Here is a 12,371-nt window from a genome sequence, read left to right on the forward strand (position 1 = left end):
GATTTGGGATAGAGAAGAGTTGATATTCTTAACCTTAAAGTGCTCAGGGAATGTATTCTAGGAGAAAAATAATTTTAATTGAGAAATTTGCTTTCACTTTTTATGCAGGCTACCTTGGCAGTTTTCTAGTGTTTGTTATATAGAATAACATGGCATCAAGTGATTCTTTTGAATTAGAAAGAGAATTTGATGTAATTCCAACAGGGACACTTTTTCATAACAGCAGTATGTGAGGGTCTGACATCCAATTTCAGCAATAATACTATTTTTTTAAGGTAGGATAAGCTATGATAGCTTATTTCATGTAATTTTAATGTGTGAAACATTGTGATTCAAACATTATAACTGCTTTTTATCATAATATTCATACCAGATACACCACAAAAATTATTGCATGTTTTTCAGATTTCTTTGTAAGTGTCAACTGTATACTATGAGTATGCAAACAAGTTCTTTAAAACAAATACTAGTTCTAACATTCAGTTGATTGTTAAAAAGAACTAGATAAATTACTTGGAAATTTTAAAATTTGCTCTTACTTCGAAAAACAGCACTCTAGCCTAACAAAATGCATATATATCATTTTTGTTCTATACCTGTCTACATTAGGCACTTTTATTGAACCCAATTTGTTAACAAATTTTAAAATTACCTTACCCTAGATAATATACACTCTGGAATATTCTTCAAGGCATTGTTTGAAGAACTACGGACAATGCCTATAATACCAATCACCAACTCTTGTGTGGTATAAAATAAGACTAAAAATATTCATTATTATTTTGAACCAACACACAGACCAGTAAATGGGAAAGATCCTGAGATAGAGCAGAAGTCTTTTAGAAAGGGTAGTAATACTGATGTAACATAGAATGTGTGAGGAAACAAAACTAGAAGAATATGGTTAGTAGAATATGTAATTTGTTAAACTAACAACATTTAAAAAAGATACAACTTCAGCACCAATTTAAAACTAATATACCATATAAAACAGATAGGACCTTCAAGTAAAGTATTTATAAATTGATTAATGACAAAGAATTACAGCAGATGAAGGAAGCGAGTAAAGAATTTAAGATGTTTATGAATGTTTGGTTTGGAAAATGATATTAGGTTAGAACAAGATTATAACAATAAAACGTTATTGGAATGGTGGGAAAGGATGGTAAAAAATATAAGAAAGTTTCTGAACAATAAATAATGTTTGAATAACTGGAGATTATTTTACTCTAGTGGGGAAAAAGTCTTTGTCTTACTGGTAGGAGTTCATCCAGGCCTAAAATATATTAACAAAGCATATATAGTATCTACTTGGAGCACTTCATACCAACATAGATTTGCAACAGTCAGAGCAGGGAATTAAAGATGAAAAAGTTTTTCAAGTATCTTTTATACTATACTAATTTAAAAAAAGGTAGATATAATTGATAACCAATCAGCCATAGGTGTTTCAGATATTGAAGACAATTGAAAAGTCATACAAAACAATGTATTTATGTTTAATATTCCTATTTTTGATGGAGAAAAACACAACATAATGTGAAAGACTGCAAGAGTTAGCAGAAGGAGAAGAATTAACAAATAAATAAATTTCTGAAAAATGTTACAGAGGTGAAGGTATGAATGATAGTGAGTGAATTGCATGCATAATAACGAGTCAAGGTTGCATCTGAATTGCTGAGGTTTGCCACTCAAAAAATCATGTCTGACTTGATTTTGGTCATAAAAAATAAATAATAAACAAACTGACACACATATGTTGGAATTAATAGTATATCCAGGATAAAAGTGATTTTAATAACTACTGGACATCATACATATTAATATAACTTGCTTTTGCATTAATACAACATTAATACAACAAGAAATGGAGATCATTGTATTCCAGTGCTAACAGAAGATCAAAATAATATTTATGAGACTGGAGAATAGTTTGTGTTAAAGGTTGCAAATGATCCACACCTCAGAATGTTGAATGTGCTAGTTCCCACTGGTGCATTTGCATGCATCTTGTATATGTTATCAATCAAGTTTTTATGTCTGAAACAGTTATTCCAGCTGAAATCCTGCAGATGAATGAAGAATCCATTCAGATGTTTAAAGAAGCTCTGAGGGATCAAACAGAGAAGGTTTATAACATCAGGGTCCAGATTGTAGGACAATTTGCAGTCGGAAAAACAACATTGTGTAAGCGACTTTTGGGGGATGACGTAAACATTGATGAGAGAAAAAGTACTGAAGGAATTGATGTGCATATCCATCGCTGCAGAGTCTCCCATGCAACTGGTGAATGGGTAAAACTAGATAAAGGTAAAGTGTAAAGTTTTCAGTGTAATTTACTTTAGATATCATAATAAATAGATGGAACAATGTACAAGTATGCTATGAACTAAAACTGCTAATTCATTCAATATTCATGCACAATTTTATGGACTGATGGTTGTTTTTGTTGGTTTTATGCCATTTTCCAGCAGGTTGGTGGAGGTAGAACCCTGGAAAATCACAGTAAGAACCACTTCCCCATGGAAAGCTACTGGCAGACTTTCTCACATATCCACACTGGCTAAACTCGATACATGATCTTGTATGGACAGGGATAGGATGGCAGTGATCAGTAAAGGTGAGCACTTAGACCACTATGAACTATACATAACGTACATTATAGCATAAGAAGAAATAATAGACAAGTAGTCTATGTGATATTTTAATGAAATAACTATTACATGATTATTAAACTATGCATATTTATATAATAACATTCCTTGGGTCTCCCATATGTAATATCTAAGAGGCAGAATTGCCAGTATGACTGAAGGACATAATTGATAATGCAGAACTGCCAAAGTTTTAAGGCGGAATTGCCAATACGACTTATTGACATATATACCTAGGATGAAGTCTGAATCTTCCAAAGACTCTGAAACACTTAGCACCATGAAAATAGGTACCCTTCCTGCAGTGGAATAAACCTCCTTTGAAGAAATCTAATTGCTCATATTCAAGAGGAAAACATCCCAAGAAAGAATCTGAATGATCACATTGAAGAGGAATACAATGACACACTACTTGCTAACACCACATTATTGTACAAAGACTTGCATAATGAATCTGTGATGCAAGTAGATGATACATCTGTAGACAGAATCTGAACGATTACACCCTAGAAAAATAACTGACCCACAGTACATATAATGAAACTGTACTTGGTGCAGGTAGATCAAACTGCCTGTACTACAGCGTATTTCTAGGAATGGGTAGGCGTATACTATGGTAAATGCTCATGTAGAATGGCATTATATGAAGCCCTGATGTAACACATAAATCTGAGATTAAGCATCTCAGCATTTTAATAAGGGGGTCCTCAATAGCTTCATTTGCTGATGAGATGGCAGCCCCGTCTGGATTGAGTGGTCGTTGAATTAACGTTTTGTTTAGCCTGGCACATATGAGCAGTAACTTCTCTAGGAACACTGATCTACATAATGGATTATACAATCAAACGTATATAACATTTTCCTCCCTGTCTCATAGTCGATGTAATGATACTTGATTAAAATATCTCTTAGGCATGATTATGTTGAGATACTGATAATTTTGTCACCCATCCACCTTTACCATTATGCCAAAAATTGTATTTGGTCTGAAATACTTTTGGATTGATTGTATTTGGTGTGACTGGATTCTTCAGCCTTGTTATATGTACATATGTCTGATTAAGATTCTTATGAGCATACAATGAACGAATCTTTTGGATGACAGTCATCTTTTAAATTTTAATCTGTCCATCTTATGGGAGCTAAAGATATTTGTTTGCTTTCTGTTCATTGTAGGTGGTGAAGACGGGTCATGCTTATATATATATATTAGGAATGGACTGGTAAGGAACTAGATGGCTGCAATAGTTTTTAGTTGGTAGTGCAAAATTACGCTTGGTCCTGTACCTGTCAATACCATAGATATATATATAACTGGAAGCAAAATTATTTGCCAATTGTTTTACTAATGCTAGAAAAATCTTTGGATGACTTTCTGAAAGTTTATGTTGGTTTCTTTGTATATGCAGTGGATTAGAGTCACTCATAATACTTAAAATCCACTCTCCTATTTCGTATTCCAGATGGAGAACAATCCGATAAACTGCAACGCTTTTGCAAGCTTCTGAATAATCAAGGCCAGGTACCTGACAGTGAGGAAGTGGAAAACAGCAATGGCATGCATCAGGTGAAGACAGCTCCTGATGTAGAGGAATCTGACATTCAGCACATGGAACCAAGAAATTTTGGAACAGACCAAATAAGCATCCAAGAGTCCTCATCCATGCCATTAGATGTATTTGATGAAGATTCAAGTAGGGATGATGTAAAGCAAACACCATGTTTAGGAACAGATCAAATGAGAGGAAAATCATCTTCATCAAATTCATCAGAGGATCAGAATAACGATGAGGATGATGAAGGTTCAAATGCAAGCAGCAAAATCTTGCCAGGAGATAAAAAGAAAAGTTTCAGTAACATTTCAGAGGAGAAAATACTGGAACAAAGTTTAAGAAATACTGATATGAACATCAGTACGGATGCAGTGAAGAATATACTTCAGTTTCTAAATGAAAATGCTGACAAACTAGTAAGAAGTAGAGAAGAGTATTCACCATTGGCAGTGTGGGATTTTGCCGGTCAATACATTTACTACACTACACATCAAACTTTCTTGACACAACGAGCCATTTACTTATTGGTTATAGATTTTACTCAGCATCTGACAGATGATGTGACGGATGATGATATCTTCTTTGATATTGAAGGGAAAAGACAGTATCAAGTTCATGGTAAGTTTAGTTCAAATCTGGCTATGTTGCTTATCACCATAAGAAAATGATGGAACATGGATAGGCTAGTACTTATGCATGTAAGTATGTTTGTATGTATGTCACAGTTACAGTACACACACATGATATTTGGGAACCCCATGCACACGCTTTGTAGTAGGAGTGGAATGAGAGTCGAGAGGATTAAAACAAAAACCTTCCACCATCTTTCAGCTTTTGATGCTGGAGTTGCTGCAGTGTCTTGCTGATAATATCTCTGTACACCATGCTTTGTCATGGAAACACATATGATGACTGCCTTGGATTGTACATGGTATCGATATTATGGGTATGGTTTACTGTTTATTACCCCAGCAAGCATGCCAGAGAGAGAGAGTGAGTGAGGTGTATCATCTATCAAAATTGCTATCGATTTTGGGAGGAATTTACTCTTTTGTACTGTCTGTAAACTTATCATTCAGCTAATTATAGATTTCCTAGTTTTATTGAAGGTTGTGTGATACATGTACATAATGCCAAATCAAATGTTTTATAATATGAAAATGCAATGCAAACTATTAATTAAATAAATCCATTTTTTAAATTCTATGTTACTGAAGTCTACAGATGTATTCATGTCGTTATTTCTGTTGTAGTTTTCTTAGTATACTTGTTTAATGATCATCTGAATGTGTGTGATAGTGTGCTCCCTGCAGTAAAAAAGATTATGTCAAATAAATTGATGACAGAATCACGTTCATATCTGACTAAAGTGAAACAAAAGCACACAGTTTTTGATGGTTACTATGATCACACACTATCGTTATCATAATGTACCATTTCTTCCAACATCCAGCCATTACAGTATAGTATTGAAACTTGATAATGCACACTTCTGGTGGTTGCTGCAAAAGCAAAAAATCTTGCGAAGAAAAGCATTATTAAATCTTTATTTTACTTTAAACTGTACTATTTTACATTAATTATCATAGTAGCATTTCATTTATTTATACAGTTGGTTGCACAAAGCCATCCTAAACACAAGTTTGACACGTACAGTTTTTGAAGATAATCGCATCTGGACAAAACCTAACCTAGCACAATAGAAGCCATAACACAGCTTCTTTTCCTTACAATTGACGTGTTAATTTCATATACGAACTGATAACCTAAAAGCACAACACCAGCTCTTCTAAAGGTTTGTTTTTCTTTGCCATTATGTTGATAATAACAATGTACTCTGACAAGTGAATCATACTGTATAACCATAGGCTGTGCCATTGTTTCATTCTCGTGAAAAACAAATTAGTGATAGAAAAATCTTCTAAACTGATCAGTAGAGCTAATATCATTTATTTGCATTGATTTTATTGCCTTCCAATCTTTGCATTGTTGTTGTTGTTGTTGTAGGGCTTAACGCCATTTTTCAGCACAAGATAGGCTATACATGGCGGCCAGTATTAATGGTGGAGGAAGAACCCGGAAAACCCCCGGAAAGAACCACTGACCCACGAGAAGCTACTGGCAGGCTTTCTCACATACCCACATTGGCCAAATCTGAGACTCGAACCCACGCAGACAGAGGTGAGATGGCAGTGATCTGTAACGGTGAGCGCTTTAGACCACTCGGCCACTTGGGGCCCCTTCCAATCTTTGCATTATTCAGATTAATTGTTTAAAATAAATAATGGCTTTGCTTCAAACTACTTATAAAGGTATAATTTGACCTTTTGTTCTAAACAATGAGAACTACAGCATTTTATCCTTTTGTTCCCCTTCTGCAGAATTAATTAATTCGTGGTTTTTTACCATTTACAAATAGATTTACAAGCAGAATCATCTATGCAAAACCTCAAAACTTACTTGATTCTTGATCAGGATATAGCCATTTGTTGTATATAAATACTGTACATCATGTATATTTATATTAGCAAGTAAATTTGAGCATAAGTTGAAATTAATATTTTACCTTTTGTTTCTTTTTCAGTTAATTTTTCCTATTGCATACTATGCCTAATACAGATAAAAAATAGGTGAACATGATCCAAGGCATTTATGATTACTAACTGTTTGTAGTACCTATCTCTCCCTCTCTCTCTGTGAAGGATACAATATGGAATCCAAATCCTTACTGCAAGTTATTGTAATCATTTGCACTTAACATAGACATTTTTCATTTTGAATATGCTTCATTAAGAGTGTATTTCCTGAAATCCTAGCTTTCTTCAGATAGTGTTCTCATTGTTTGCACCAAGCCAAAAAGGTGTTCCTGCCATGAAAATGTTTCGTGATTCTCCTTGTTTGAAGAATGTGTCACTAATGTGTCAAAAATAAAATGCTTATTAATGCTGACCGCATTTTACCTTCTTAATTGAGCAGTTTTAGGCAAGCTTTAAAATTAAAAGAATAAAAAGCAACCAGTGATGAAAACTACCATATATACTCACATATAAGATGAATAATTTAGGAAAAAATAAAGGCCTGGAAGTAGGGAGGTCGGCTTATCTGCAGGTCAAGGTATAAACTTGAAAGTTTTTAAGATTATTTTTGGTTGACTCCCATAATGGCTGTAAATTTTGGGACACAAAAATACAATTAGTTTCCTTGTCCGAAGATGTATATGCATGGGAATAAAATATATTCTCAGTGAAGACTTACTAAACTGTTATAAACTACTATGATTGCTTTTGTTATTATTTTGCATGTGCATATTTCCTGATTTCTCCGACATGAAATTAAATAAAGGTAAACAAAAAACTTCATAATTCAAGGGGCTGGTATGAGTTTACCCAGGAGACCAGGCTGTAATGTACAGTACTTACACGGTGCAAATCATGCCTAGCGTCACTTTAATCATTGTTTATTCCCAAACATATTAGATGCAGATTTTGCTTTATTCATTTTTTCGATTGCATTCTTCCAGATAACACTTCACCTATTTGGTAATAGCTTTTTCATTTACATTGATCCAAGCGCTCACGAGTTACTCTATTTTTCAATGATATAAGCGATGCTACAAATTGAGGTAATCTTTATGAAATGTACATAAATTCAATTGTGCAAAGCACAACTAGCATAACTGTTGCGTGTTCATGAAAGTATGATAATAACAGAGGCTAAAATTCTGAATATAGATCAACTAAGATCATCATTGATCTATTTTACTTTTGTGTTTTGACTGAACAAAATCATAATTTTCCACACAATGGAAAGCTGGATGTTTTGGCATCTCCTTTATTTATAATTAGCAGATTTGTATTTTGTTTTCGGACATCAATGTAGGCCAGTTAATCGTTATAACCATGAAACTGGCTTGGGTTAAGAGGGAATTTTGACCAGCAACTATACTTGGCGTTCAGCATTAAGAGGATAGTGTTAGGACTGGTTGGCCTGGTGTCAGGATAATGTGACTGGGTGGGACATCATGCTACATGTCTGCGGCATGATGCCCCAGTACTAGACATCACTATAAACTGGCACATTGCAGACATCATAGTGATATGACTGAAAAATTGTTAAAGCTACGTTAAAATTCCAAATCACACTCACACACTCATTCAGTGCATGTTCAAAACTACAGTGTACATGTAGTGGCTTCATTTATGTAAATACGCTCACTAGCCAAATTGCGAGCATTGAATCAAACCCTATTGCTGTTCATTGTTGTCATACTGGGATAATATTTTAATGAGTTTGGCATTTGCAATTTCAAGGCAAAAAGCTCTCATAATTACTGGTGCACTGATATAAAAAGACTAATGTAATAACGCATAAACAAACAATTGAGTCAAAAAAGAGAGGTAGTATTACTGCAACCCGCTAATGTTCAAGTCATGCCATTGTCTGATCAAGTTATACATGAATCTGAATTAGGCAAAAACATTAAGAAAACAGCAAATTAAATAAATTTCTTGACTTTTCAAACAAATTTATACCATTTCTATGTAGCATTGTACGTGCCAACCCAGAGAGAGTTATATAGGTAATTTATGCTAAGGCAAGTTTGCCTTCATAAATGCATTTAGAACTTACCACATTCATCTTGTGATGTTGTCTCTGACTCTTTTGGCCGGCTTATACACCGGTCATACACTTTCTAGTGTTTATACGTATTCAGTTTTTATGGGGGGATCGGCTAATATGTGAACCTGTTTATACGCCAGTATATACCACACATGCATATTAACTGAAATCTGGACAAGTTCGTTAGTGGTAAGAAAAATAATATTTTTCTAGACTTTATAGTGTTTTTGCAGAGAAATAAGAAAAGAAAGTATATTTCCTGTCAGACTGTGCAAATTGTTTTCGAGGAAAATTAAGAAGAAAACAGATTTCCTGTCAGTCTGCACAAAGTGTTTTCAAGGAAAAATAACAAAACAAAGAATATTTCCTTTCAGTCTGTGCAAACCCTTGACTTTCCTGTCTCATAGTCATAAAGTATGCACAGCTGATGTAATGACAACTCTTGCCTGGTTATAGTCCTGGCTGTTTTGAGAGAGAGAGACACACACACACACAGATATACACACACACACTCAATTACTCATTCCCTGATCATTTGTGAACCCACTTATAATGCTGCTCAGCTTTAGATGCCATTTATTTCTTCAAATAATACCAAATCATTGATCCCTATTTGTTGAGCTTGAAGAAAATCGCGATCAAAACTGAAACTTTGATATATTGCTTGTTTTACTGTCAAAAATGGTAGATATAACTTGGTAATTTTAATCAACATTATGAACTTTTCAACTTTTAATAAGAAATTATATAATTTGTTACATTTGCTTTCCAAAGAACATTCTTAGCACAAAGTAACTAACGATGTTCAACACAGTTTTGTTGAATGAAAATGTCATGCCTAGTGGAGGCAATACTTTAATGAATAAAAAGAAACTATTTTATTATTTTTATAAAGTGAAATTTGTTTTAGTTCTGTCTTTTAGTCCCTCTTAAGTTTAATTATAAATGCAATGTGTCCTCTTGTTTTTAAATATAAAATGAATGTGTGAATCTACCATCACAGCTATGTTAGTGAGTGTTTCTCTGAGGTCTTAATTAAGTCCAGGCTGTGTATGATATCTGATTTGTGGAAGTGTTGGTTGTATTGTTGGACTGAATTAGAGGATGAACTCCTTTGTATTATCATATTAGTTTAATCTTTTGTATCAAATTAAAAAGGTGGAACAAAAGTAAAGTTAAAAGGAATGGAAATCCTACATGCTTAAGCTCTAGCAACCCTGTTCATATGTTTTTGTACATGTAATATAATTAGACTACATTAAATTAACCTACTTAGTCATAAATAGGATCAAAGATAGCAAGGCAATGAAGCAAAATAAATACTTCGAAAAATAAAGAGCTTTATTTCACAGACACGGACCATTGTGGAGAAACAAGTATTTGAGAATTCCAGAATTGGCACATAGAGATATCCTCAAGGATGATACGAGGTTTCACTATTACTTGCAGTGAAATCACAGCATAAATATTTTACTAGCTTAACAATGCAAAATCTGAGTTTTGACATAGATGATTGTCTCACAAAATAAATGTGTTGTTTAAAGAAGAAATCTTGATTGGTGGTATATCAACGGTTAGTCTGGTCTCCAGTTTCTTAACCTCCCTGCATCAGACTCCACTGTGCTTACCACTCAGTCAACCAGGCTAATCAACAACAACAAAAAGCATTAACGTAGTACAGAGATGTTTTTGTGTACACATGATGGTTGTTGAAACCAGTTGGAATGAATTTTCAGATACTGGGCATCTTGAAAATAAATGTAATTTATAAGAAATAACAAACAACATCTTTAGAAAAAGTGCATTGACAGTTATTTTCAATGCGATTATAAAAGGAAGATTCAGTCATTAAACAGCCAAGTTCTCAGCCTCACCTGAGCAGTTTTCTGGATGTCTAGTGGGGATGGCATCACATTTTTTTACATGTACCATTGGTAACTCCTGCCCTTGCTTATAGTGTGGTCGATGTTTTTGGATCCCATTGTGCTCGAGTTATCGAGGCAAATATATATATATGTATATATATATATATACATATATATATAGTTTAATAAACTTCCATCCTGCTATTGAATCGAACACCACTGCTACCACTGTGATTGATTCATCCATTTTTTTGTACTTGCCTTCATGAAAAGGGATGCTAATTATGATTTCTGAATCTGAATGTGTACAGTGCAGGGCAAGTAATAGCGTAAAATTGCACAGTAAGAGAGAGCCACTAAAAAGTTAGTAAAATTGTATACAAACTGTCTTTAAGCTCTCCACTGATTGCCCACACTCAACACTGCCACTCAGATGATTCCAGTCCACACATGTTTTTACGAAGAAAGAATTTCTTAATTTTTCTGTTCTACATAGCTCAAGTACAAAACATCTACTGCTATTTTTACTAGTTTTTTAACAATATATATAGTTTCAAAATTGGAAAAGTTTTGTCTTTAATTTGGCATTTTTGTCTTAATGTTTTTTAAAAAAATATATTTGGTGAGAGCCTGCACTAATCCCTTGACTACCTTTTAGAGGTATGTCAAATGGATCATACTATGCCTGTCTTGGAGTGTTGGTAGACCCATGTCAGTTACCTTTTTGTGACGCATCTTGCTTCAATGGTTTTGTAGTCACCAGATACAAGTCTTACTACCTGGTGTTGAACCTTCTCAATTCTATCAACATATTTAGTTTATTATGGATCCCAGATAACATAAGCATACTCTAACATGGATCTGACTAGTGCTAGATAATCATTTAGTCTACATGTCTGTGGTCTGTCTCTGAATTTTCTTTTTAGAAATGCCAATGTAGTACTGGCTTTATTAGCTGATTTGATAAAATGCGATTCCTACTTGAAGTTGTCACATAATGTTAGTCCAAGATAGGGATTTTCTATAATCTGTATAAACATTATCAGTGATAGGTATTTCGTTTATTCTTGATCAAGTCTAGTGTATTGCTATTAATTTGTTATAACCACTTTGTAAATTTATTTTAATCTAGTATTTCGTTTATTCTTGATCAAGTCTAGTGTATTGCTATTAATTTGTTATAACCACTTTGTAAATTTATTTTAATCTAGCCTATTAGCATTATAAAAAATGCAGTAAAAAATAAATTAACTTGAGTTGTATGTATGCTGTGTATTGTTTGTTGTTATTTGTGCAAATATTTAATAACAATGTATAAAAGAGGTAAATGGGTGAAATTCCAGATGCTTCAACTCTCTTGCCATGGACTGGCTGGGTATAAAATACCTCGGCCATAATCCAGCTGCTCATGTTTAGTAGCTTAAAAATAAATAAATAAACAAATAAATAAATAATAATCTTGTCCGAGGTGCTAAATCTCAGTGAACTGGGTGTCATGGTCCAGTAGTTGGAGATAAGTCACATTTTTCTATAGATTCCTTCATGGTATTCCATCAGAAATTTCAGTTGAGTTCTATTTTGTCCCTCCAGTTTAAACATATTTTACAACTTAGTGTTGCCCAACAGCTAGAAAACATGTTCACAGGACCTTATGAATTCCCTTACATTAAACAAAAGAC

General features: G+C 33.7%; 1 protein-coding gene across 2 annotated transcripts in view; it reads left to right on the forward strand.

The window, feature by feature from the left end:
• Positions 1 to 12,371, forward strand: part of LOC149771251 (uncharacterized) — a 123,299-nt gene that overhangs the window by 17,333 nt on the left and 93,595 nt on the right. For both annotated transcript variants that reach the window (XM_089948681.1, XM_089948682.1), the window contains exons 5-6: positions 2,050 to 2,310; positions 4,118 to 4,825. In XM_089948681.1, the coding sequence (XP_089804807.1) occupies positions 2,050 to 2,310; positions 4,118 to 4,825 (969 nt within the window). The remainder of the gene's footprint in view (positions 1 to 2,049; positions 2,311 to 4,117; positions 4,826 to 12,371) is intronic.

This window comes from Sinohyriopsis cumingii, unplaced genomic scaffold (assembly GCF_028554795.1).
Source record: "Sinohyriopsis cumingii isolate HCF-2022 unplaced genomic scaffold, ASM2855479v2 utg002017l, whole genome shotgun sequence".
Taxonomy (NCBI): domain Eukaryota; kingdom Metazoa; phylum Mollusca; class Bivalvia; order Unionida; family Unionidae; genus Sinohyriopsis; species Sinohyriopsis cumingii.